Genomic DNA, 27,676 nt, shown 5'->3' on the forward strand with positions numbered 1-27,676 from the left:
GCAGAATTCTTGAGCTGCATTCGGGAGAACATTTTTAGCCAATATGTCGCAAGTTCAACAAGAGAGGGTGCAGTTTTAGACTTAGTTTTAGGAAATGAAGATGGGCAGGTGGAAGGAGTGGCAGAGGGAGAGCATTTTGGTGGGAGTGATCATAATTCAGTCAGTTTTAACATAATTATGGAAAGGACAAGGATACAACAGGAGTTAGAGTTCTCAATTGGGGCAAGGCCAACTTTACGAAGCTGAGGAGTGATTCAGCGAAAGTGGATTGGAAACAGCTACTTGAAGGTAAATCAGTGTCAGAGCAGTGGGAGTCATTCAAACGGGAGATTCAAGGGGTTCAGAGTCAACATGTTCCCACAAAGAAAAAGGGTGGGAAGGCCAAATCTAGAGCCCCATGGATGTCAAGGAGCTTATGGGTATAATAAGGCAGTAAAGGAAAGCTTATGCCCGACACAGAGAACTCAATACTGCAGAAAGCCAAGAGGAGTATAGAATGTGGAGGGGGGAAATCAAAAATGAAATTAGGAAACTGAAGAGAAAGCATGAAAGAATATTGGCAATCAAAATCAAGGTGAACCCAGAGATGTTTGATCAATACATTAAGAGTAAAAGGATAACTAAGGAAATTGTATGGCCCATAAAAGACCAGAAAGGTAACTTGTGTGTCGGGGCAGAAGATGTTGGTAATGTTCTTAATGAATACTTTGCATCTGTCTTCACAAAAGAGAGGGGACGATGCAGGTGTTGTAGTTAAGGAAGAGCGGTGTGAAGTATTGGATGTGATCAACAGAGGGAGAGAGGACATATTAATAGGATTAGTGTATTTGAAAGTTGATAAATCACCAGGGCAGGATGAAAAGTACCCCAGGCTGTTAAAAGAACAAAGAGAGGAAACAGCAGAAGGTCTGACCATCATTTTCCAGTCCTCACTGGATACAGGTGTGGTTTTGGAGAACTGCTAACGTTGTACATCTGTTTAAAAAGGGAGTGAGGAACAGACCGAATAATTACAGGCCAGCCAGACTAACCTCAGTAGTGGGCAAATTATTGGAAACCATTCAGAGCGACAGGATAAACTGTCACTTAGAAAGGCACAGATAAATCAAGCATAGTCAGCATGGATTTGTTATGGGAAGATCCTGTCTGACCAACTTGATTGAATTTTTTGAAGAAGTAACTAGGAAGATAGACGAGGGTCGTGCAGTTGATGTAGTCTACATGGACGTAAACGTGCGGGTCACGATCCAAGAAATTTGCAGATGACACAAAGATTGGCCATCTGGTAAATAGCATGGAGGATAGCTGTCGGCTGCAGAAAGATATTGATGGTCTGGTCAGGTGGGCAGAAAAATGGCAAATGGAATTCAACCTGGAGAAGTGTGTGGTGAAGCATTTGGGGAGTTCAAACAAGGCAAAGGAAGACACGATTAATAAGAAAATGCTGATAGGTGTAGAGAAAGTGAGGGACCTTGGAGTAAATGTCCACAGATCCCTGAAGGTAGCAGGACAGGTCGATAATGTGGTCAGAAGGTATGTGGAATCCTTTTCTTTATGAGCCGAGGTATAGAATATAAGAGCAGGGAGGTTGTGCTGTAACTGTATAAATCATTAGTCAGGCCATAACATGAGTACTGTGTGCAGTTGTGATCATCTCATTACAGAAAGGATGTAATTGCACTAGAGAGGGTACAGAGGAGATTTACGAGGATGTTGCCGGGACTGGAAAAATGCAGCTATGAGGAAAGATTGGATAGGCTGGGGCTGTTCTCCTTGGTACAGAGAAGACTGAAATGTACAAAATTTTGAGGGGTCTGGATAGAGTTGAGGTGAAGGGTCTATTCACCTGAGCAGAGAGATCAGTGACTAGGGGCATAGATTTAAAGTGATTGGTAGAAAGGTTACAGGAGAGGAGAGGAAATGTTTTTTCAACCAGAGGGTGGTGAGGGTCTGGAACTCACTGCCTGAAAGGGGAGTTGAGACAGAAACCTTCAACTCATTCAAAAGGAGTCTGGATATGCACCTCAAATGCCATAATCTGCAGGGCTGCGGACCAAATGTTGGAAGGTGGGATTCGAATGGGTAGAATGTTTTTCATCTGGCACAGACACAATGGGCCAAGTGGCCTCTTTCTGTGCCTTCAACTTTCTATGATTCTATAAATTACCCAGCTGCTTTAGTGGAATTTGAACTCATGTCTTTGGACCATTCGTGGAGACTTCTGGATTACTCGTCCTGTAAAGTAACCACAAAATCACCATACCTCTGAGATTTTTTACTGGTTTGTAATGTGGATTTCAGTATACACAAATGGAATTGATAATCTGTTTCACTCTGATAATGTATGAATTTTTTGACTGGTAAGTAATGTGTATCTCTGTCTTTGTATTTTTCAATTCCGCAGTCTGGATGAGTTCTGTACAGGCATCTAATTTATATCACAGTTTACACTTCATATCAGTTTTGCTCAATCTAATACTGTATGTGATTTTTGGATTGGCAATGTTTAGATCAATCTGCACTATTGGAATTTATACTGCATCTTTCAATTTCACGGTGTGGGTGAGTTCTGAACTGGTATCTAATTTGTGTCTCAGGTTACAGTATCTTTCAGCACCTTTGAAGCTTTCATTGTAAAAAATGTTGGACTTGTATGTCACTCAAGGTACACTATGGGGATATTTAAACATCCTTTATCATGGGTGTGAGCTTTGGGTATGGTATTTAATTTAAATATCAGGCTACATCATTAGGTCAGATTCTGTGCCATTCAATCAGTACCGTGGGCCAATTCTATCTGATATTTAATTGCTAGCTAAGTCTGCATTATATTTAGACTGACACATTGCATTTCAATCTGCTAGTGGGTGTGATTTTGACCTGGGATTGAGGTATCTGACTGTCAATGGGACTGAATTGGGGTGAAATGGAAACAACCTCTTTCTCTCCTGCTTTGTTTGATTGTTGGATTGAAAATGTGCCTCTGGAACTTGGGATCAATGTGAGCCTGACTACTTCTGCAGTCCGAGACTAGGGACCTGATGAACTGTCTGTGCCTCTGTACTCTGAGTGATAATGTACCTACTGTGTGAGAGAGGAGCTGGCTGCACAGTTCCTTGTGCCTCAAGTGCAGGAACCATCACAATTCCTTCAAGTATCTGCCTGCATGAAGAAAAAGTATATCTTATAACTCAAGAACAGATGCGGTGCAAAATATCAGATGAATTAAATTTCTCAATGAATAATCATTAATAACAGCCACAAATGTAGACCAGTGTCAGTATCTGCCTCCACCGAAGTACTGAAGCTCCCAGCTCCTGCATCACAAGTGTTCTGGGCAGATCCATAGAGTCATAGAGTCATACGGCATAGAAACAGGCCCTTTAGCCCACCGCGTCCATGCCAACCACAATGCCCATCCATACTAATCACACCTGCCTGCATTAATTCCATATCCCTCTATGCCTTGCTCATTCAAGTACCTGTCCGGATGCCTCTTAAATGTTGCTACTGTTCCTGCCTCCACCACCACCTCAGGCAGCTCATTCCAGATACCCACTACTCTTTGTGTGAAAAATCTACCCCTTTGATCCTCTTTAAACCTCCTCCCTCTCACGTTAAATCTATGCCGTCTAGTTTTAGTCACCCCTTCCATGGGAAACAGACTCTGGCTGTCCACCCACCTATGCCTCATAATTTTATATACCTCTATCATGTCCCCTCTCAGACTCCTTCGCTCCACGGAAAACAGACCCAGCCTATCCAATCTCTCTTTATAACTCAAGCCCTCCAAACCAGGCAACATCCTTGTGAATCTTTTCTGCACCCTCTCTAGCTTAATCACATCTTTCCTGTCGTGTGGCGACCAGAACTGCACACCGTACTCCAAATGCAGCCTAACCAACGTTATGTACAACTGTAACATGTTGTCCCAACTCTTGTACTCAATGCCTCAGCCGATGAAGTCAAGCATGCCATATGCCTTCTTCACCATCCTGTCTACCGGTGTTGCTACTTTCAGGGAACTATGTACTTGCACCCCAAGGTCTCTCTGCTCAACAACACTCCCCAAGGCCCTGCCATTCACTATATATGTCCTGCCCTGGTTTAACTTCCCAAAATGCATCACTTCACACTTGTCTGCGTTAAATTCCATTTGCCAATCCCTTGCCCACTTTCCCAGTTTATCTATATCCTGTTGTAACCTTAGACAACCTTCTTCACTGTCCACTATACCACCAATTTTGGTGTCATCTGCAAACTTACTAATCATGCCCCCAACATTCACATCTAAGTCATTAATATATATGACAAACAGAGGGCAAAGCACCGACCCCTGCGGCACACCACTGGTCACCGGCCTCCGATCGGAAAAACAACCCTCCACTACCACCTTCTGCCTCCAATCACCAAGCCAATTTTGTATCCAATTTGCTAGCTTACCCTGGATCCCATGTGTTCGAACCTTCCGGACCAGCCTACCTTACGGGGCCTTGCTAAAGGCCTTGCTAAAGTCCATGTAGAAAACGTCCATCGCTCTGCCCTCATCAATCCTCTTGGTCACCTCCTCGAGAAACTCAATCAAATTCATTAGACATGATTTCCCACGCACAAAGCCATGCTGACTATCCCTAATCAGACCATGCCTTTCCAAATGCATATAAATCCTGTCTCTCAGAATCCCTTTCAATAACTTTCCCTCCACTGATGTAAGGCTCATCGGCCTGCAGTTCCCTGGCTTATCCCTGCTGCCCTTCTTAAATAAAGGCACAACATCAGCTATCCTCCAGTCTTCCGGTACCTCACCCGTGGCTAACGATGATACAAAAATCTCTGTCAGGGCCTCAGCAATCTCCTCCCTTGCTTCCCATAGCATCCTAGGATACACCTGGTCAGACCCTGAGGATTTATCCACCTTAATGCACTTCAAAACCTCCAACACCACCTCCTTTGTAATGTTGATATGCTCCAGGATATTGCTGTTCCCTCCCTTGAACTCACTAGATTCCATGACCTTCTCCACGGTAAATACGGACGAAAAATATTCATTTAAGACCTCGCCCATTTCCTGTGGCTCCACACATAGATTGCCACACTGATCCTTAAGGGGACCTACTGTCTCCCTAGCTACCCTCTTACTCTTAATATACTTATAGAATCTTTTAGGATTCTCCTTTATATTATCTGCCAGGGAAATCTCATGGCCCCTTTTCAAAGAACAAAGAAAAGTACAGCACAGTAACAGGCCATTCGGACCTCCAAGCCTGCGCCGATCTTGATGCCTGCCTAAACTAAAACCTTCTGCACTTGCGGGGACCGTATCCCTCTATTCCCTTCCTATTCATGTATTTGTCAAGATGCCTCTTAAACGTCGCTATCGTACCTGCTTCCACCACTTCCCCCGGCAGCAAGTTCCAGGCACTCACCAACCTCTGTGTAAAGAACTTGCCTCGCACATCCCCTCTAAACTTTGCCCCTATCACCTTAAACCTATGTCCCCTAGTAACTGACTCTTCCACCCTGGGAAAGAGCTTCTGACTATCCACTCTGTCCATGCCGCTTATAACTTTGAAAACCTCTATCATGTCGCCCCTCCACCTCCGTCGTTCCAGTGAAAACAATGAGTTTATCCAACCTCTCCTCATAGCTGATGCCCTCCAGACCAGGCAACATCCTGGTAAACCTCTTCTATACCCTCTCCAAAGCCTCCACGTCCTTCTGGTCATGTGGCGACCCTCCTAATTTCCTATTTCCTTCTTACGTGTAGTCCTACATCCCCTATGCTCCTCGAGGGACTCACTCGATCCCAGCTGCCTATACCTGACATGTGCCTCCTTCTTTGTCCTGACCAGACCCTCAATATCCCTCGTCAACCAAGGTTCCCTAAACTTGCCAGCCTTGCCCTTCCATCTAACAGGAACATGCTGGCCCTGAACTCTTCCGATCTCACTTTTAAAAGCCTCCCACTTGCCAGACGTCCCTTTACCTGTAAACAACCTCTCCCATTCAACTTTTGAGAATTCCTGTCTGATGCCATCAAAATTAGCCTTCCCCCAATTTAGGACTTCAACCTGAGGACCAGTCCTATCCTTTTCCATAACTATCTTGAAGCTAATAGAATTATGTTCACTGGTCCCAAAGTGCTCCCCCACTGACACATCAACCACCTGCCCATCCTCATTTCCTAAGAGGAGGTCGAGTGTAGCCCCTTCTCTAGTCGGGCCATCCACATACTGCTTCAGAAAACTATCCTGGACACATTTAAAACATTCTTACCATCTGATCCCTTAGCACGAAGGCAGTCCCAGTCAATATGAGGGAAGTTAAAATCACCTACTATTACAACCCTATAATTCCTACACCTATCTGTGATTTCCCTACCTATATGCTCCTCCACTTCCCTCTGACTATTGGGGGGTCTATAGTATAATCCCATCAAAGGGATCACCCTTTTATTATTTCTAAGTTCTACCCATTTGGCCTCACTGGACATTCACCCCGGGATATCCTCTCTAAGTACTGCCGTGATGTCTTCCCTAATCAATAGTGCAACTCCCCCTCGTCTCTTACCTCCACCTCTGTCACACCGGAAGGATCGGTACCCCGGAAAATTGAGCTGCCAGTCCTGCCCATCCCTCAACTACAATTCCGTAATAGCTATAATATCACAATCCCATGTACCGATCCATGCTCTGAGTTCATCTGCCTTACCTGTAAGGCTTCTTGCATTAAAATAAATGCAGTTTATCCATCCAGACAAAACACTGCACTGGGATTGTTCCAACTGCTCTATGCTCTACATATATTTCCAACCATCTTGCTTCATATGAATGAAAGATAAATAAAGTCCGATATGTATATCTCTCAATTCCTTTCTCCCCAGACACTTGTTCCACCTTCCCTGCATCGATACTATTTGCCTCAACCTCTCCCTGTGATAGCAAATCCCAGCTTCTAACCATTCACTAAATAAATACATATTTCATGAATTCCTCATTGGTTTTATGAATGGCGATTTTATATTTTTGGCTCTTGTTTCACCACAAAAGTAAACATGCCTCCTTGTACTTTATAAAAGCCGTTCATTATTTCCTCACTTTCTTCATTTGTTCATGGGATGTAGGCATCACTGGCTATGCCAGCATTCATTGCCCATTCCAAATTGCCCTAAACAAAGTGGTAGTGAGCTGCCTTCTTGAGCCGCTGCAGTCCTTGAGATGTCGGAACACCAACAGTGCTGTTTGGAAGGGAGTTCCAGGATTTTTACCCAGCGACAATGAAGGAATGGCGATATAGTTCCAAGTCAGGATGGTTTGTGGCTTGCAGGGGAACTTGGTGTTCCCATGCATCTGCTACCCTTGTCCTTTTAGGTAGTAGAGGTTGCGGGTTTGGAAGGTGCTGTCGAAGGAGCGTTGGTGAGTTGCTGCAGTGCAACTTGTAGATGGTACACACTGCTGCCACTGTGCATCGGTGATGAATGTTGAAGGTGGCGGATGGGGGCAATCAAACAGGCTACTTGAGTGTTGTTGGAGCTGCACTTATCCAGACAAGTGGAGAGTATTGCATCACACTCCTGACTTGTGCCTTGTAAATGGTGGACAGATGTGGGGAGACAGGAGGTGAGTTATTCGCCACAGAGTTCCTAGCCTCTGACCTGCTGTTGTCGCCACAGCATTTATGTGGCTGGTCCAGTTCAGTTTCTGGTCAATGGTAACCTCCAGGATGTTGATGGTGGTGGATTCAGTGATGGTAATGCCATTGATCATCAAGGAGAGATGATTAGATTCTCTCTTGTTTGAGATGGTCATTGCCTGGCACTTATGTGGCATGAATGTTACTGCCACTCATCAGCCCAAGCCTGGATGTTGACCAGGTCTTGCTGCATCTGATCATGGGCTATCTGAGGAGTCACGAATGGTGCAGAACATTGTGAATATCGCCACTTCTGGCCTTGTGATGGAGGGAAGGTCATTGATGAAGCAGCTGAAGATGGTTGGGCCTAGAACACTAGCCTGAGGAACTCCAGCAGTAATGTCCTGTGACTGAGATGATTGACATGAACAACCATAGCCATCTTCCTTTATGTTAGGTCTGACTCCAACCAGCGGAGAGTTTTACTCCTGATTCCCATTTACTCTAGTTTTGCTTGGGCTCCATGGTACCATACACGGACAAAGGCTGCCTTGATGTCAAAGGCAGTCACTCTCACCTCACAATGCAGTGTTGCTTTAACCCTAAAACAAAAGCAAAATACTGCAGCTGCTGGAAATTTGAAAAAAAAAACAAAAGTGCTGCAAATACTCAGGCCTTCAGGCAGCAAATGTGGAGAGTGAAACACAATAAAGGTTTCAGGTCTGTGTCCTTTCATCTTACGATATGTTTTATGTCCCGGTATGTAAGGTCAGGTGATAGGCGGGGTATAAAGAGCAGTGAGCCGAGGCCCGAGACCAGAAGCAGTGACAGTGTCGGTGGCGAGAGGAGCTGGGGTATAAAGAGCAGTGAGCTGAGGCCCGAGACCAGAAGCAGTGACAGTGTCGGTGGCGAGAGGAGCCGGGGTATAAAGAGTGGTGAGCCGAGGCCCGAGACCAGAAGCAGTGACAGTGTCGGTGGCGAGAGGAGCTGGGGTATAAAGAGCGGTGAGCCGAGGCCCGAGACCAGAAGCAGTGACAGTGTCGGTGGCGAGAGGAGCCTGGGTATAAAGAGCGGCGAGCTGAGGCCCGAGACCAGAAGCAGTGACAGTGTCGGTGGCGAGAGGAGCTGGGGTATAAAGAGCAGTGAGCCGAGGCCCGAGACCAGAAGCAGTGACAGTGTCGGTGGCGAGAGGAGCCCGGGTATAAAGAGCAGTGAGCCGAGGCCTGAGACCAGAAGCAGTGACAGTGTCGTGGCGAGAGGAGCTGGGGTATAAAGAGCAGTGAGCCGAGGCCCGAGACCAGAAGCAGTGACAGTGTCGGTGGCGAGAGGAGCTGGGGTATAAAGAGCAGTGAGCCGAGGCCCGAGACCAGAAGCAGTGACAGTGTCGGTGGCGAGAGGAGCCGGGGTATAAAGAGCGGTGAGCCGAGGCCCGAGACGAGAAGCAGTGACAGTGTCGGTGGCGAGAGGAGCTGGGGTATAAAGAGCGGTGAGCCGAGGCCCGAGACCAGAAGCAGTGACAGTGTCGGTGGCGATAGGAGCCTGGGTAAAAAGAGCGGTGAGCTGAGGCCCGAGACCAGAAGCAGTGACAGTGTCAGTGGCGAGAGGAGCTGGGGTATAAAGAGCAGTGAGCCGAGGCCCGAGACCAGAAGCAGTGACAGTGTCGGTGACGAGAGGAGCCGGGGTATAAAGAGCAGTGAGCCGAGGCCTGAGACGAGAAGCAGTGACAGTGTCGTGGCGAGAGGAGCTGGGGTATAAGGAGCAGTGAGCCGAGGCCCGAGACCAGAAGCAGTGACAGTGTCGGTGGCGAGAGGAGCCTGGGGATAAAGAGCGGTGAGCCGAGGCCCGAGACCAGAAGCAGTGACAGTGTCGGTGGCGAGAGGAGCTGGGGTATAAAGAGCAGTGAGCCGAGGCCCGAGACCAGAAGCAGTGACAGTGTCGGTGGCGAGAGGAGCTGGGGTATAAAGAGCAGTGAGCCGAGGCCTGAGACCAGAAGCAGTGACAGTGTCGGTGGCGAGAGGAGCTGGGGTATAAAGAGCAGTGAGCCGAGGCCCGAGACCAGAAGCAGTGACAGTGTCGGTGGCGAGAGGAGCCGGGGTATAAAGAGCGGTGAGCCGAGGCCCGAGACCAGAAGCAGTGACAGTGTCGGTGGCGAGAGGAGCTGGGGTATAAAGAGCGGTGAGCCGAGGCCCGAGACCAGAAGCAGTGACAGTGTCGGTGGCGAGAGGAGCCTGGATATAAAGAGCGGTGAGCTGAGGCCCGAGACCAGAAGCAGTGACAGTGTCGGTGGCGAGAGGAGCTGGGGTATAAAGAGCAGTGAGCCGAGGCCCGAGACCAGAAGCAGTGACAGTGTCGGTGGCAAGAGGAGCCGGGGTATAAAGAGCAGTGAGCCGAGGCCTGAGACCAGAAGCAGTGACAGTGTCGGTGGCGAGAGGAGCTGGGGTATAAAGAGCAGTGAGCCGAGGCCCGAGACCAGAAGCAGTGACAGTGTCGGTGGCGAGAGGCGCTGGGGTATAAAGAGCAGTGAGCCGAGGCCCGAGACCAGAAGCAGTGACAGTGTCGGTGGCGAGAGGAGCTGGGGTATAAAGAGCAGTGAGCCGAGGCCCGAGACCAGAAGCAGTGACAGTGTCGGTGGCGAGAGGAGCTGGGGTATAAAGAGCAGTGAGCCGAGGCCCGAGACCAGAAGCAGTGACAGTGCCGGTGGCGAGAGGAGCTGGGGTATAAAGAGCAGTGAGCCAAGGCCCGAGACCAGAAGCAGTGACAGTGTCGGTGGCGAGAGGAGCTGGGGTATAAAGAGCAGTGAGCCGAGGCCCGAGACCAGAAGCAGTGACAGTGTCGGTGGCGAGAGGAGCTGGGGTACAAAGAGCAGTGAGCCGAGGCCCGAGACCAGAAGCAGTGACAGTGTCGGTGGCGAGAGGAGCTGGGGTATAAAGAGCAGTGAGCCGAGGCCCGAGACCAGAAGCAGTGACAGTGTCGGTGGCGAGAGGAGCTGGGGTATAAAGAGCAGTGAGCCGAGGCGCGAGACCAGAAGCAGTGACAGTGTCGGTGGCGAGAGGAGCCGGGGTATAAAGAGCGGTGAGCCGAGGCCCGAGACCAGAAGCAGTGACAGTGTCGGTGGCGAGAGGAGCTGGGGTATAAAGAGCGGTGAGCCGAGGCCCGAGACCAGAAGCAGTGACAGTGTCGGTGGCGAGAGGAGCCTGGGGATAAAGAGCGGCGAGCTGAGGCCCGAGGCGAGAAGCAGTGACAGTGTCGGTGGCGAGAGGAGCTGGGGTATAAAGAGCAGTGAGCCGAGGCCCGAGACCAGAAGCAGTGACAGCGTCGGTGACGAGAGGAGCCGGGGTATAAAGAGCAGTGAGCCGAGGCCTGAGACGAGAAGCAGTGACAGTGTCGTGGCGAGAGGAGCTGGGGTATAAAGAGCAGTGAGCCGAGGCCCGAGACCAGAAGCAGTGACAGTGTCGGTGGCGAGAGGAGCCTGGGGATAAAGAGCGGTGAGCCGAGGCCCGAGACCAGAAGCAGTGACAGTGTCGGTGGCGAGAGGAGCTGGGGTATAAAGAGCAGTGAGCCGAGGCCCGAGACCAGAAGCAGTGACAGTGTCGGTGGCGAGAGGAGCCGGGGTATAAAGAGCAGTGAGCCGAGGCCCGAGACCAGAAGCAGTGACAGTGTCGGTGGCGAGAGGAGCCGGGGTATAAAGAGGGGTGAGCCGAGGCCCGAGACCAGAAGCAGTGACAGTGTCGGTGGCGAGAGGAGCTGGGGTATAAAGAGCGGTGAGCCGAGGCCCGAGACCAGAAGCAGTGACAGTGTCGGTGGCGAGAGGAGCCTGGATATAAAGAGCGGTGAGCTGAGGCCCGGGACCAGAAGCAGTGACAGTGTCGGTGGCGAGAGGAGCTGGGGTATAAAGAGCAGTGAGCCGAGGCCCGAGACCAGAAGCAGTGACAGTGTCGGTGGCAAGAGGAGCCGGGGTATAAAGAGCAGTGAGCCGAGGCCTGAGACCAGAAGCAGTGACAGTGTCGGTGGCGAGAGGAGCTGGGGTATAAAGAGCAGTGAGCCGAGGCCCGAGACCAGAAGCAGTGACAGTGTCGGTGGCGAGAGGCGCTGGGGTATAAAGAGCAGTGAGCCGAGGCCCGAGACCAGAAGCAGTGACAGTGTCGGTGGCGAGAGGAGCTGGGGTATAAAGAGCAGTGAGCCGAGGCCCGAGACCAGAAGCAGTGACAGTGTCGGTGGCGAGAGGAGCTGGGGTATAAAGAGCAGTGAGCCGAGGCCCGAGACCAGAAGCAGTGACAGTGTCGGTGGCGAGGGGAGCTGGGGTATAAAGAGCAGTGAGCCGAGGCCCGAGACCAGAAGCAGTGACAGTGTCGGTGGCGAGAGGAGCTGGGGTATAAAGAGCAGTGAGCCGAGGCCCGAGACCAGAAGCAGTGACAGTGTCGGTGGCGAGAGGAGCTGGGGTACAAAGAGCAGTGAGCCGAGGCCCGAGACCAGAAGCAGTGACAGTGTCGGTGGCGAGAGGAGCTGGGGTATAAAGAGCAGTGAGCCAAGGCCCGAGACCAGAAGCAGTGACAGTGTCGGTGGCGAGAGGAGCTGGGGTATAAAGAGCAGTGAGCCGAGGCCCGAGACCAGAAGCAGTGACAGTGTCGGTGGCGAGAGGAGCCGGGGTATAAAGAGCGGTGAGCCGAGGCCCGAGACCAGAAGCAGTGACAGTGTCGGTGGCGAGAGGAGCTGGGGTATAAAGAGCAGTGAGCCGAGGCCCGAGACCAGAAGCAGTGACAGTGTCGGTGGCGAGAGGAGCCTGGGGATAAAGAGCGGCGAGCTGAGGCCCGAGACGAGAAGCAGTGACAGTGTCGGTGGCGAGAGGAGCTGGGGTATAAAGAGCAGTGAGCCGAGGCCCGAGACCAGAAGCAGTGTCAGTGTCGGTGGCGAGAGGAGCCGGGGTATAAAGAGCAGTGAGCCGAGGCCTGAGACCAGAAGCAGTGACAGTGTCGTGGCGAGAGGAGCTGGGGTATAAAGAGCAGTGAGCCGAGGCCCGAGACCAGAAGCAGTGACAGTGTCGGTGGCGAGAGGAGCTGGGGTATAAAGAGCAGTGAGCCGAGGCCCGAGACCAGAAGCAGTGACAGTGTCGGTGGCGGGAGGAGCCGGGGTATAAAGAGCGGTGAGCCGAGGCCCGAGACCAGAAGCAGTGACAGTGTCGGTGGCGAGAGGAGCTGGGGTATAAAGAGCGGTGAGCCGAGGCCCGAGACCAGAAGCAGTGACAGTGTCGGTGGCGAGAGGAGCCTGGGTAAAAAGAGCGGTGAGCTGAGGCCCGAGACCAGAAGCAGTGACAGTGTCGGTGGCGAGAGGAGCTGGGGTATAAAGAGCAGTGAGACGAGGCCCGAGACCAGAAGCAGTGACAGTGTCGGTGACGAGAGGAGCCGGGGTATAAAGAGCAGTGAGCCGAGGCCTGAGACCAGAAGCAGTGACAGTGTCGGTGGCGAGAGGAGCTGGGGTATAAAGAGCAGTGAGCCGAGGCCCGAGACCAGAAGCAGTGACAGTGTCGGTGGCGAGAGGAGCCTGGGGATAAAGAGCGGTGAGCTGAGGCCCGAGACCAGAAGCAGTGACAGTGTCGGTGGCGAGAGGAGCTGGGGTATAAAGAGCAGTGAGCCGAGGCCCGAGACCAGAAGCAGTGACAGTGTCGGTGGCGAGAGGAGCCGGGGTATAAAGAGCAGTGAGCCGAGGCCTGAGACCAGAAGCAGTGACAGTGTCGGTGGCGAGAGGAGCTGGGGTATAAAGAGCAGTGAGCCGAGGCCCGAGACCAGAAGCAGTGACGGTGTCGGTGGCGAGAGGAGCTGGGGTATAAAGAGCGGTGAGCCGAGGCCCGAAACCAGAAGCAGTGACAGTGTCGGTGGCGAGAGGAGCTGGGGTATAAAGAGCGGTGAGCCGAGGCCCGAGACCAGAAGCAGTGACAGTGTCGGTGGCGAGAGGAGCCTGGATATAAAGAGCAGTGAGCTGAGGCCCGAGACCAGAAGCAGTGACAGTGTCGGTGGCGAGAGGAACTGGGGTATAAAGAGCAGTGAGCCGAGGCCCGAGACCAGAAGCAGTGACAGTGTCTGTGGCGAGAGGAGCCGGGGTATAAAGAGCGGTGAGCCGAGGCCCGAGACCAGAAGCAGTGACAGTGTCGGTGGCGAGAGGAGCTGGGGTATAAAGAGCGGTGAGCCGAGGCCCGAGACCAGAAGCAGTGACAGTGTCGGTGGCGAGAGGAGCCTGGATATAAAGAGCGGTGAGCTGAGGCCCGAGACCAGAAGCAGTGACAGTGTCGGTGGCGAGAGGAGCTGGGGTATAAAGAGCAGTGAGCCGAGGCCCGAGACCAGAAGCAGTGACAGTGTCGGTGGCGAGAGGAGCCGGGGTATAAAGAGCAGTGAGCCGAGGCCTGAGACGAGAAGCAGTGACAGTGTCGGTGGCGAGAGGAGCTGGGGTATAAAGAGCAGTGAGCCGATGCCCGAGACCAGAAGCAGTGACAGTGTCGGTGGCGAGAGGCGCTGGGGTATAAAGAGCAATGAGCCGAGGCCCGAGACCAGAAGCAGTGACAGTGTCGGTGGCGAGAGGAGCTGGGGTATAAAGAGCACTGAGCCGAGGCCCGAGACCAGAAGCAGTGACAGTGTCGGTGGCGAGAGGAGCTGGGGTATAAAGAGCAGTGAGCCGAGGCCCGAGACCAGAAGCAGTGACAGTGTCGGTGGCGAGAGGAGCTGGGGTATAAAGAGCAGTGAGCCGAGGCCCGAGACCAGAAGCAGTGACAGTGTCGGTGGCGAGAGGAGCTGGGGTATAAAGAGCAGTGAGCCGAGGCCCGAGACCAGAAGCAGTGACAGTGTCGGTGGCGAGAGGAGCTGGGGTACAAAGAGCAGTGAGCCGAGGCCCGAGACCAGAAGCAGTGACAGTGTCGGTGGCGAGAGGAGCTGGGGTATAAGGAGCAGTGAGCCGAGGCCCGAGACCAGAAGCAGTGACAGTGTCGGTGGCAAGAGCTCTGTTCAGTTCTGTGGACCTGCTTGACCAGCAATAATCGAAGTGTGACATCACAGGAGAGCCGGTAAGTGATTGGTGGGTATTTCTTCCATGTCTGTTTTGTTTTGGCCAAGTGATTTAAATCAGGAGATGTCATTACAGGTTAAGATTACAATTAAATGTTTTTTTTTAAATACTGCAATCCAAATTAATTAATTAAATAGAATAGAGATGGCTGGGCAGGCGATGTGTTACAGCTGTAGTATGTGGGAGCTGGTGGACGCCGATGCAATCCACGGTGACCACATCTTCAGCAAGTGTTAGCTGATTGAGGAACTTTGGCTCAGAGTTGATGAGCTGGAGTCCGAGCTGTGGACACTGCGACGCATCAGGGAGGGCGAAAGTTACCTGGACACTGTTTCAGGAGACAGTCACACCCCTTAGATTAATTACATCCAATTTGGACCATGTTCAGGGACAGGAGGGTGTGACTGCGAGTGAGGCAGGTATGGTGATCCAGAATTTAGCTTTGCAGGAGCCTCAGCCAGTGCCCTTATCCAATAGGTACGAGATTTTTGCTTCCAATGTGGATAAGGGCACAGGCTGCAGGGAGGATGAGTGAACTGACCACCCTGGTTCAGAGCGCCATTCAAGTGGGGGGAGAAAAGAGAAATATTGTAGTCATAGGGGATAGCATAGTTAGGGCAATAGATACTGTTATCCACAGCAAAGATATAGAGAGTCCCGAAGATTGTGTTGCCTACCTGGTGCCAAGGTTAAGGACATCTTTTCCGGGCGAGAGAGGAATTTGGAGTGGGAAGGAAAGGATCCAGTTGTTGTGATCCACATAGATACCAACAACATAGGTCGGACTAGGAAAGAGGTTCTGCTGAGGGACTATGAGCAGCTTGAGGCTAAATTAAAAAGCAGAACCACAAAGGTAATAATCTCCGGATTACTATCTGAGCCACGTGCAAATTGGCACAGGGTAAATAAGATTAGAGAGGTAAATGCGTGGCTCAAAGATTGGTGTGGGAGAAATGAGTTCCAATTCATGGGACACTGGCACCAGTACTGGAGAAAGAGAGAGCTGTTCCATTGGGATGGGCTGCACCTGAACCATGCTGGGACCAGTGTCCTGGCGAATCGTACAACTAGGCTTGTAGATAAGGCTTTAAACTAAATAGTGGGGTGGAGGGTTCTGTTGAAGGGAAGTTTATAAAGTTGAAAAGTAACGAGAGAACAGAGGTGCAGGGTCGTGAAGGGGCATACATTAATCAGAGTGTGACCGGTAGGAACAGAGAATACAAGCATAAGAGTACAGTAGACATTAGAACTAGAATAGGTAAAAATGGGAATAAGTCAACGCTTCAGGCTCTTTATCTGAATGCACATCGCATTTGTAACAAGATAGATGAGCTGACGGCACAGAGAGAAATAAATGAATATGATTTGATAGCTATCACTGAGACGTGGTTGCAGGATGACCAGGACTGGAATCTCAATGTTCAAGGATATTCGACGTTCCGGAAGAATAGGCAGAAAGGAAAAGGAGGTGGGGTAGCTTTGTTAAAGGAAGGGATCAGTGCAGTTGTGAGGAATGATATAGGTGTAATAGATGGTAATGTAGAATCAGTTTGGGTGGAAATAAGGAATAGCAAAAGGAAGAAATTACGGATGGGAATGGTCTATTGGCCCCTGAGGAGTTGTGCCTCTGTAGGACAAAATATTAATCAGGAAATAATGGAGGCGTGTAAGAAGAACACTGCAATTATCGTGGGTGATTTTAATCTTCATATAGACTGGACAAATCAAATTGGCAAGGGTAGCATGGAAGATGAATATGTAGAATGCATCAGGGATTGTTACTTAGAACAATACATTGCAGAACCTACCCGGGAACAGGCTATTTTAGACTTGGTAATGTGTAATGAGGTAGGATTAATAAGATATCTCGTAGTTAAGGATCCTCTGGGGGGAAGTGATCATAACATGGTCGAATTTCAAATTCAGTTTGAGGGTGAGCAACTGGGGTCTCAAACCAGTGTCTTCAACTTGAACAAGGGCAATTACAGAGGTAGGAAGAATGAGTTGTCTAAAGCAGGCTGGGAAAATAGACTACGGGGGAAGTCAGTCGATGAGCAGTGGCAGACTTTTAAGCAGATATTTCATAACACTCAGCAAACATTTATTCCGGTCAGAAGGAAGGACTCGAGGAGAACGATGAACCACCCGAGGATAACAAAGTAAGTTAAGGAGAGTATCAAATCAAAAGCAAAGGCATACAAAGCAGCAAAAGCTAGTGCTAGGCCAGAGGAATGGGAATTTTTTAGAAACCAGCAGTGCATGACTTAAAAAATGAATAAAGAGAGAAAATTGATTGAGAGTAAATTGGCAAGAAATATAAAAACAAACAGCAAGAGCTCGGGGGCCTATAGACCACTCCAATGCGTGATTTCTTTCCCTTGCTATTCCTTATTTTCACCCAAACTGATTCTACATCACCATCTATTACACCGATATCATTCCTCACAACTGCACTGATCCCTTCCTTTAATAACAAAGCTACCCCACCTCCTTTTCCTTTCTCCCTATTCTTCCGGAATATCGAATATCCTTGAACATAAAAAGGAAGAGAGTAGCTAAAGTACATGTGGGACCCTTAGAGGATGAGACTGGGGAATAAATAACATGGAACAGGGGAATGGCAGATAATTTAAGCCAATATTTTGCATCGGTCTTCACGGTGGAAGACACTATAAACATCCCAACAATAATAGATGAGCAAGGTGTAAATGGGAGGGAGGAACTTGTAACAATCTCTATCACGAGGGAAAAGGTGCTGGACAAACTGATGGGACTAAAGACAGACAAGTCGCCAAGACCTGATGGCCTCCATCCAAGGGTTTTAAAAGAAGTGGCTGCAGAGATAGTAGGGGCATTGGTCATAATATACCAAAATTCACTGGATTCCGTAGGGTGCCAGCGGATTGGAAAACCGCTAATGCGACGCCCTTATTCAAGAAAGGAGGGAGACAGAAGGCAGGAAACTATAGACCAGTTAGCTTAACATCTGTCATTGGAAAAATGCTAGAGTCCATTATTGAGGAAGAAATAGCAGGACATTTAGAAAAACAGAATGCAATCAAACAGAGTCAACATGGTTTTATGAAAGGGAAATCATGTTTGACAAACTTGTTAGAGCTCTTTGAGGATATAACAAGCAGAGTGGATAAAGGGGAACCAGTAGATGTAGTGTATTTGGATTTTCAGAAGGCGCCACATAAAAGGTTATTGCACAAAATAGGAGCTCAGGGTATTGGGGGTAATGTGTTAGCATGGATTGAGGATTGGCTAACACACAGAAGGCAGAGTGTCGGGATTAATTGGTCTTTTTCAGGTTGGAAAGCCGTATTTAGTGGGGTGCCACAAGGATCAGTCCTAGGGCCTCAACTATTTACTATCTATATTAATGACCTGGAGGAAGGGACAGATTGTAGAGTATCCAAATTTGCTGACGATACAAAAATAGATGGAAAGGCATGTTGTGATGAGGACACAAAGAAACTGTAAAGGGATATGTTAAGTGAGTGGGCAAAAACTTGGCAGATGGAGTTCAATGTGGGAAAGTGTGAGGTAATCCACTTTGGCAGGAAGAATAAAAAGGCAGATTATTATTTAGATGGAGAAAAACTACAAAATTCAAAATGCAGTTCAGAGGGATCTGGGTGTTCTTGTGCAGGAAACACAAAAAGTTAGCATGCAGGTGTAGCAAATAATTAGGAAGGCAAATGGAATTTTGGCCTTTATTGCTCAGGGGTGAGAGTTTAAAAATAGGAAAGTCTTATTACAACTGTACAGGGTGTTGGTGAGGCCACACGTGGAGTACTGCGTACAGTTTTGGTCACTGTATTTAAGGAAGGATATCCAAGCATTGGAGGCAGTTCAGAAAAGGTTCACTAGGCTGATTCCTGGAATGCAGGGGATGTCTTATCAAGAACAGAATGAGAGGTGATCTTAATGAAACAAATAAGATTCTAAGGGGGCTTGACAGGGTAGATGTTGAGAATATATTTCCACTGGTGGGGGAATCTCGAACTAGGGGACATTGTTACAGAATAAGGGGGCACACATTTAAAACTGAGATGTGTATGAATTTTTTTCTCTGAGGGTGGTGAATCTCTGGAATTCTCTACCTCAGAGAGTTGTGGAGGCTAGGTCACGAAATGTATTTAAGGAGGTGGTAGATAGATTTTTGAAATCTCAGGGAGTGGAGGGTTAAGCGGAGCAGGCCCAAAAGAGGAGTTGAGGCATGGGAGAGATCAGCCATGATCTTATTGAATGGCGGGCCAGGCTTGAGGGGCTGAATGGCCTGATCCTCCTCCTACTTGTGCTCAGTTTGCAGTAATGGAAGACTATGTCTTCCATTTTTACCATTTATGAGTTTTGTGGAGTAGTGTGTAACATGCAGCTCAGTCTGCAATCTCACATTATTGAGATTAATTCTGTACTTTACTATCAGGTCCTGTTTGTCTTTCCCATCTGACATAGAATTTGTAGTTCAGGCTGCACTCTTGTGAGAATGACACAGTGCCTTGCAATCTGATAGTGGGTGTGATTTTGTGCGGAGATTGATGTATCTACCTGGGACAGAGTTGGGGTGAAATGGAACCAACCTCAGTCTGTCCTGCGCTGTGTGACTGTTGGATTGAATAAATGTGTCTGGAACTTGGGATCAGTGCCGGTCTGACTACGTTTGCTGTCGGTGATTGTGGAACTGATGTCTCTGCTCTCTGTGAGTGATACTGTACTTACTGTGTGTGAGGAGTTGGCTGCACTTCCTCTTGTGTCGAGGAATCACGACATTTATTCTGCTTCCATCAAGTATTTGCCTGTAGAAAGGAAATGTATTTATTATAATTCAGGAAGAGATGTGGTAGAAGATACAAAAGTGACCAAAACAATTTTTCAATTAATTATCATTATGAACAATCACAAAGGAAACCCAGCAACACAAACAGAGTCAGTGTCTGATTCCACTGCAGTCCTGCAGCCCCCAGCGACTGCATACCAGGGGCTTTGGCCATTTTACAACAAGTAAATGACATCCAGAAACAATCCACTGGGCCATGAATAGGACTGACCGACGGAACAGGGACTTTTACACAGGTCAGATTTCCAGTTCCCGCTCCCATGGTCTAACCGTTCAAGCGAAACCAAACAGCCACTGTTTAAAATGTGTCCTTCACACTTCTCACCTGGTGCCTATAATAGATTCTCTTTGTGTAACTCCCCACATCCCACTGTCCAATAACAAACTATGGGATTAGACTGGATTGCTGCCTTTGCATTGGTGTGGATACGATGGGCCAAATGGCCTAATTCTGTGCTGGAACTTTTTGATGTTTCTGTTTGGTGAATTCTTGCAGAAATCTGCGCCTGCGCTCCCCTCCCCCATCTACCTGTCATGGGGCAGTGCAATGGTTAAAGAATGGAGGGTTTCACCAACTGGATGGTGACGTATATTTAATATAACAGTGACGTGCTGTCTACTACACCACAGAGCCATTCACAGACAAAGCCCAACCACCAGCTCCTTCTCACACACAGTACGTACATTGTCACACACACAGCGCAGAGACACAGACAGGTCATCAGTTCCACAGTCTCAGACAGCAGAAATCGTTCCAGAGACACATTTTCAATCCATCTATCCAACAGAGCAGGAGAGACAGACGTTGTTTCCATGTCACCCCAACTCAGTACCACTGACAGGTAGATTCATAATTCCCAGTCCAAATTCTCTCTCACTATCAAATTATCACTGTGTCAATCCCACAATATTGCAAGCGAATAATGCAAGGCTGGATTTCATCTATTTTAACGCAAGGCGTCTTACAAGTAAGGCAGATGAATTGAGGGATAAAAACAAGAAATGCTCAAAATACTCAGCAGGTCTGGCAGCATCTGTGGAGAGAGAAGCAGAGTTACCATTTCAGGGCATTTGGGGCAGCACAGTGGTTAGCACCGCAGCCTCACAGCTCCAGCGACCCGGGTTCAATTCTGGGTGCTGCCTGTGTGGAGTTTGCAAGTTCTCCCTGTGTCTGCGTGGGTTTTCTCCGGGTGCTCCGGTTTCCTCCCACATGCCAAAGACTTGCAGGTTGATAGGTAAAATTGGCCATTATAAATTGCCCCTAGTATAGGTATGTGGTAGGGAAATGTAGGGACAGGTGGGGATGTGGTAGGAATATGGAATTAGTGTAGGATTAGTATGGATGGGTGGTTAATGGTCGGCACAGACTCGGTGGGCCGAAGGGCCTGTTTCACTGCTGTAACTCTAAATAAACTCTTCAGAACTCCGAAGATGAATTGAGGGCGTTGATTAAAACATGGCAATATGATATTGCTATCACAGAAACATGGTTGAGGGAAGGGCAGGACTGACAGCTCAATATTCCAGGGTATAGAATCTTCAGGTGTGACAAGGACTGGAGTGGGGGCGAGGGCGAGGGGGAGGGCGAGGGGAATGTTAAAGAGGAGGTGGCATTGCACTATTGACCAAGGAATCATTTTCTACAGTAAGGAAGGATGATATATTAAAAGGTTCTTTAAATGAGGCCATATGGTTAGAACTTAAAAACAAAAAGGGGGCAAGCACTTGGCTGGGAGTGTACTACAGGCCTCCAAACAGTCAGGGAGAGATAGAGGAGCAGATATGTAGGCAAATCTAAGAGGGGTGTAAAAATAATAGGGTAATAAGAGGCAATTTCAACTTCCCCAATATTAACTGGGATAGTCGTAGTGCAAAAGGTTAAAGGGGGTGGAATTCTGAAAATGCATTCGGGAGAGCTTTTTGAGCAAGCACGTAGAGAGTCCTGCAAGAGAAAGTGGTACTGGACCTAATCTCGGGGAATGAAGCCGAACAAGTGGTAGAAGTGTCAGTGGAGGAGCATTTCATGGATAGTGACCAGAACTCTAAGATTTAAGGCAGTTATGGAAAAGGACAAAAATGAACTGGAAATAAAGGTACTGTTTTGGGGGAAGGTCAATTTCAATATGATAAAACAGGATCTGGCCAAAGTGGACTGGGAGCAGCTACTTCTAGGAAAGTCGACATCAGACCAGTGGGAGTCATTTATAAAGGAGATAGTGAGAGTTCAGGGCCCACATGTTCCCGTAAAGATGAAGGGTAGGACCAACAAGTTTAGGGAACCCTGAATGTCAAGGGATATCGAGGATTGAATAAGGAAAAAAAAAGGCTTATGGCAGATTCAGAGGGCTGAAAACAGCAAAGGCCCCAGAGGAGTATAGAAAGTGCAGGTGGGGGGGTACATTAAAAAAAAAGTAATTAAGAGAGCGAAGAGGGGGCATGGAAAAACACTGGTGGGCAAGATAAAGGAAAATCCCAAGGCATTTTATAAGTATATTAAGGGCAAGACGATAACCAGGGAAAGAGTAGGGCCCATTAGGGACCAACGTGGCAATCTGTATGTGGAGCCGGAGGATGTAAGCGAGGTTTTGGTTGGTTACTTTTCGTCTGTGTTCACTATGGAGAAGGACAGTGTTGGTGTAGAGATCAGGGAGGGGGATTGTGATATACGTGAACAAATTAGCATTGAAAGGGAGGAGGTGTTAGCGGTTTTAGCGGGCTCAAAAGTGGATAAATCATCAGGCCCAGATGAGATGTATTCCAGGCTGCTATGTGTGGCAAGGGAGGAGATTGCATGGTCTCTGACACAAATTTTCAAATCCTCTCTGGCCACAGGAGAGGTGCCAGAGGACTGGAGGACAGTGAATGTGGTACCATTATTCAAGAAGGGTAGCAGGGATAAACCAGGTAATTACAGGCCAGTGAGTCTAACATCAGTGGTAAGAAAACTATTGGAAAAAATTCTGAGGGACAGGATTAATCTCCACTTGGAGAGGCAGGGATCAATCAGGGATAGTCAGTATGGCTTTGTCAGGGGGAGATCGTGTCTAACAAATTTGATTGAATTTTGTGAGGTGGTGATTAGGCATGTAGATGAGGTTAAAGCAGTTGATGTAGTCTACATGGACTTCAGTAAGGCTTTTGATAAGGTCCCACATGGGAGATTGGACAAGAAGGTAAGAGTCCATGGGATCCAGGCCAATTTGGCAAATTGGATCCAAAATTGGCTTATTGGCAGGAGGCAGAGGGTGATGGTCGAGGGTTGTTTTTGCGATTGAAAGCCTGTGACCAGTGGTGTACCACAGGGATTGGTGCAGGGACCCTTGCTGTTTGCAGTGTACATTAATGATTTAGATGTGAATATAGGTGATATGATCAGTAAGTTCGCAGATGACATGAAAATTGGTGGGTGTCGTAAATAGTGAGGAGGAAAGCCTTAGATTACGGATGATATAGATGGGTTGGTAAGGTGGGCAGAGCAGTGGGAGATAAAATTCAATTCTGAGAAGTGTGAGGTGATGCATTTTGGGAGGACTAACAAGGCAAGAGAATATGCAATAGATGAAAGGACCACAGGAAGTACAGAGGGACATTGGTATACTTGCCCATTGAACACCGAAGGCAGCAGCACAGGTGGAAAAGGTGGTTAGGAAGACATATGGGATAGTTGCCTTTATTAGCCGAGGCATAGAATATAAGAGCAGGGAGATTATGATGGAGTTGTATAAAATGCTGGTTCGGCCACAGCTGGAGTACTGTGTACAGTTCTGGTCGCCACACTATTGGAAGGATGTGATTGCACTGGAGAGGTTGCAGTGGAGATTCACCAGGATGTTGCCTGAGCTGGAACATTTCAGCTGTGAAGAGAGACTGGATAGACCATGGTTGTTTTCCTTAGAACAGAGAAGGCCGAGGGGGGACTTGATTGAGGTATAAAAAATTATGAGTGGCATAGATACGGTAGATAGGAAGAAACTTTTTTTCCCTTAGCAGAGGTGTCAATAACCAGGGGGCATGGATTTAAGGTAAGGGGCAAGAGGTTGAGCGGGGAATTGAGGAAAAACCTTTTCTCCCAGAGAGTGGTTGGAATCTGGAACACACTGCTTGAAGGGGCGGTAGAGGGAGGAACCCTCACAACATTTAAGAATAATTTAGATAAGCACTTGAAATGCCATAGCATACAAGGCTACAGGCCAAGTGCTAGAAAATAGGATTAGAATAGATAGGTCCTTGATGGCTGACATGGACACGATGGGCTGAAGGGCCTGTTTCTATGCTGTATAACTCTGACTCTATGACTAACCTCAGCTACAATTTAAATACATATAGAACTGGCACGTGGTTCCCGTTTCAAAGTTACAGAATTAACCTCAATAATGTACTCTGAGATTCAGGTTAAATACCAGCTAAATATTTACACGTTATGAGTTTAGAAGTTGCAGTATTAATTCCCATAATGTATTTATTTTTATTTATAGATACAGCATTGAAACAGGCCTATCGGCCCACCGGGTCTGTGCCGACCAACAACCACCCATTTATATTAACCCTACATTAATCCCATACTCCCTACCACATCCCCACCATTCTCCTACCACCTACCTACACTAGGGGAAATTTACAATGGCCAATTTACTGATCAACCTGCAAGTCTTTGGCTGTGGGAGGAAACCGGAGCACTCGGTGGAAACCCACGCGGTCACAGGGAGAACTTGCAAACTCCACACAGGCAGTACCCAGAACTGAACCCGGGTCACTGGAGCTGTGAGGCTGCGGTGCTAACCACTGCATCACCCACACTTGGACACTAGTCCATATCTCAACTGCATAATCAGATTGAGAGATTATGAAAAACAGTATAACCTGAGATACAAACTCATATTCCAGTTTAAAACTTATCTGGATTGTGGAACTAAAAGATACAATATAAATTTGATTTCTCTAGTGAGCTATAAGTTTTCTACCAGTCCAAAAACCACATATAGTGTCAGATGGAAGATACTGTACAGTTCCAGACTGAGCTCATTTTACATGCAAGTCCAAAATTATCACTGTCCGACTGAATGGCACTGATCAAATTGCTTCGTACATTCTGAGTTACACTTGCACACCAATCCGGTATTAGATTGTAGGATACATTATCTTTCACTATTGTGTTCACAGTGACAGATATTTAATACTCGGCAAAACCTCAAACGTATTGTCTGCTTAAAACCGACCACATCAGTGGCCTGTTGCTGTGCTGACATTTTATGTAGAATGAATCCAGACTTGCAAACAGTCCCAGGGACAGAAGATTATATAATGAATCCCATACTCATACAGAGTACCAGACACTGCCAGATGGAGAGTGATGCTGAAACACATGCTCAGTGCCAGGTGCTGAAAGGCATCGGTTGATGACTGCACTCACTCACAATTCCTCAGCCTGAGTCATCTAAAGCAATCTAACACACAAATAGTAGCACTGAGAGATTGAGAAAGAGTCCAAAACTCACATGGAGCACTCGATGCTGACAGATACAAACTGAGGACTATACACACATGGATCTAGGATTAGCTAACTCACAGGAAACAGAGAGTGGGGATAAATTGGGCATTTTCATTTTGGCAATCTGTAACTAATGGAGTGGCACAGTGATCAGTGCTGGTGCCTCAACTATGTATGGTCTATATTAATAACTTACATGAAGCGATCAAGTGTATTGTTGCCAAATTTATGGATGTGACAAAGATCGATAGGAAAGCAAGTTATGAGGAGGATAAAGTGTCTGCAAAGAGATATAGATAGGTTAAGTCAATGGGCAAAAATTTGGCAGCTGGAGTATAATGTGGGAACATGTGAGGTTGTCTAATTTGACAGGAAGAATAGAAAAACAGAATATTACTTACATAGAGAGAGAGACTGCAGAATGCTGCTGCACCAAGGGATCTGGGTGTCCAGGTACACGAATTACAAAAAGTTAGCATGAAGGTATAGCAAGTAATTAGGAAGGAAAATGGAATGTTGGCATTTTTAGCAAGGGGAATGGAGTATAAAAGTAGGGAAGTTTTACTATAACTGTCTAGGGCATTAGTGACAACCCAACTAAAGGACTCCATACACTTTTGGTCTCCTTACTTAAGGAGGGATATACTTGCATTGGAATCAATTCAGAGAAGGTTCACTAGGCTGATTTCTGTGATGAAGGATTGCCTTATGAGACAATGTTGAGCAGGTTGGGCCTATACCCACTGTAGTTAGAAGATTGAGAGGTGATCTTATTGAAACCTATAAGATTCTCAGTGGGCTGGACAGGTAGATGCTGAGAGGATGTTTCTCCTTGTGGGGGAATGTAGGGGCGAGAGTTTCAAGCTAAGTGGTCTTCCATTCAAGAAGGAGATCAAGAGGAATTTCTTTTCTCAGAGGGTTGTTCATCTTTGGAATTCTGTTCCCCAGAGGACTGTGGAGGCTGAGTCATTGAATCAAGGCTCTGTTAGACAAATTTTTGATCTACATGGGAATCAATGGTTGGGAATCAATGGTTATGGGTGCAGGCAGGAAGGTGAAATTAAGGTCACAATCAGAAGAGCCATGATCTTATCGAATGGCAGAGCAGGCTTGGTGGGTCAAATGGCCTATTTCTGCTCCTATTTCGTATCTTATTATATTCTTACACACACGCGTACACACACACACACACACACACAACCAGTGTGTGGCAGATCTAGAATTCATCTCACTTTCATACACAATACCAGTGACTGAAAGGTACAGAATCAATCCCACAGATGCATACAGTACCACCGACAAGTACAGGATGAATCCCATGCTCACACACACCACTAGGTATTAAAAGATACATGTGATTCCCACTCGCACATGACAATATGAGACGGAGTTACAGAATGATTTCCACATTCACATAGAGCACCACTGACTGCTGATTAATTCATTCCACAATCTCTCACACTACCAGAGGCTGAGAGATACAAAATTAATCCCACACTCCGATGTAGTAGCAAAGACTGACACATACAAAATCAATCACAAACACTCCTACAGTACCACTGGCAGATTCAGTAACTGCCAAAATTACCAGAGACTGACAAATAAATCGTGAACTGCTACATATTGTGAGATGCTGACACAGATAGCTTGAATTCCACACATACAGAACCACTGACAGATTCAGAGTAAGTCCCAAATTCACGTACCATCCCAGAGACCGACAGATACAGAATGGATGTCATACTCAAACACAGTACCAGAGTCTGACAGATAGAGAAGGAATCCATACAAAACCAGATACCGAGAGCTACCGAATTACATAACATGTGCAAACACAGTACCACAGACTAAAAGCAGTGGAATTAATTGCACATTCACATGCAATAGCAGAGACACAACGACACTGAATCATCAATTAGTGTCCTACCACCAACAGCCAGGACATTTCCAGGGAGCTGTACACAGGGAGCGGCTCTTTCAATATCAACTGGGTCCGGAGAATCTTTGTGAAATATCCTTCCTGATTGCAGGAAGGGTGTTTGTGACTGGTTGCAAATATTTATTCTGATTGGATGGGGAAAAACACCAATTAGAGAATTACAGTAAAAAACCTTTATGACATCACTCCCAATCACCCAATCACAATCTTTACTTTCCCCCCATCCCTCATTAGCATAGAGCTGTGGGATTGTCTATTTAATCCGCACTCAGAAGGGGTTTGGTTTATTTCTGTGTCTGAAATTGAATCTGAAGATGGTTGAGGAGAAGAAGAAAGCAGCTGCTAAGAAGGGCGCCAAGAAAACTGTGAGTAAACCGTCAGCAAAGGGCGGCAAGAAGCGGAGAAAGTCGAGGAAGGAGAGTTACTCCATCTACATCTACAAAGTGATGAAGCAGGTTCACCCCGACACCGGCATCTCCTCCAAGGCCATGAGCATCATGAACTCGTTTGTGAACGATATTTTCGAGCGCATCGCGGGTGAGGCTTCCCGCCTGGCCCATTACAACAAGCGCAGCACCATCAGCTCCCGGGAGATCCAGACCGCCGTGCGCCTGCTGCTGCCCAGGGAGCTGGCCAAGCACGCCGTGTCTGAAGGGACAAAGGCGGTGACCAAGTACACCAGCTCCAAGTAAAACTGCACAATGGACTGAAAAACATCCCA

At 47.9% G+C, this 27,676-nt stretch overlaps 1 protein-coding gene across 1 annotated transcript; it reads left to right on the plus strand.

The window, feature by feature from the left end:
* Positions 1-1,294: 1,294 nt before the first annotated feature.
* LOC137363829 (histone H2B-like) lies at positions 1,295-27,647 on the plus strand. Its single transcript, XM_068027387.1, has 3 exons — positions 1,295-1,533; positions 20,025-20,115; positions 27,303-27,647. The coding sequence occupies exons 1-3, from the start codon at positions 1,295-1,297 to the stop codon at positions 27,645-27,647; spliced, it is 675 nt and encodes a 224-aa protein (XP_067883488.1).
* Positions 27,648-27,676: the final 29 nt, after the last annotated feature.

The sequence above is a fragment of the Heterodontus francisci genome, unplaced genomic scaffold, assembly GCF_036365525.1.
Source record: "Heterodontus francisci isolate sHetFra1 unplaced genomic scaffold, sHetFra1.hap1 HAP1_SCAFFOLD_221, whole genome shotgun sequence".
Taxonomy (NCBI): Eukaryota; Metazoa; Chordata; class Chondrichthyes; order Heterodontiformes; family Heterodontidae; genus Heterodontus; species Heterodontus francisci.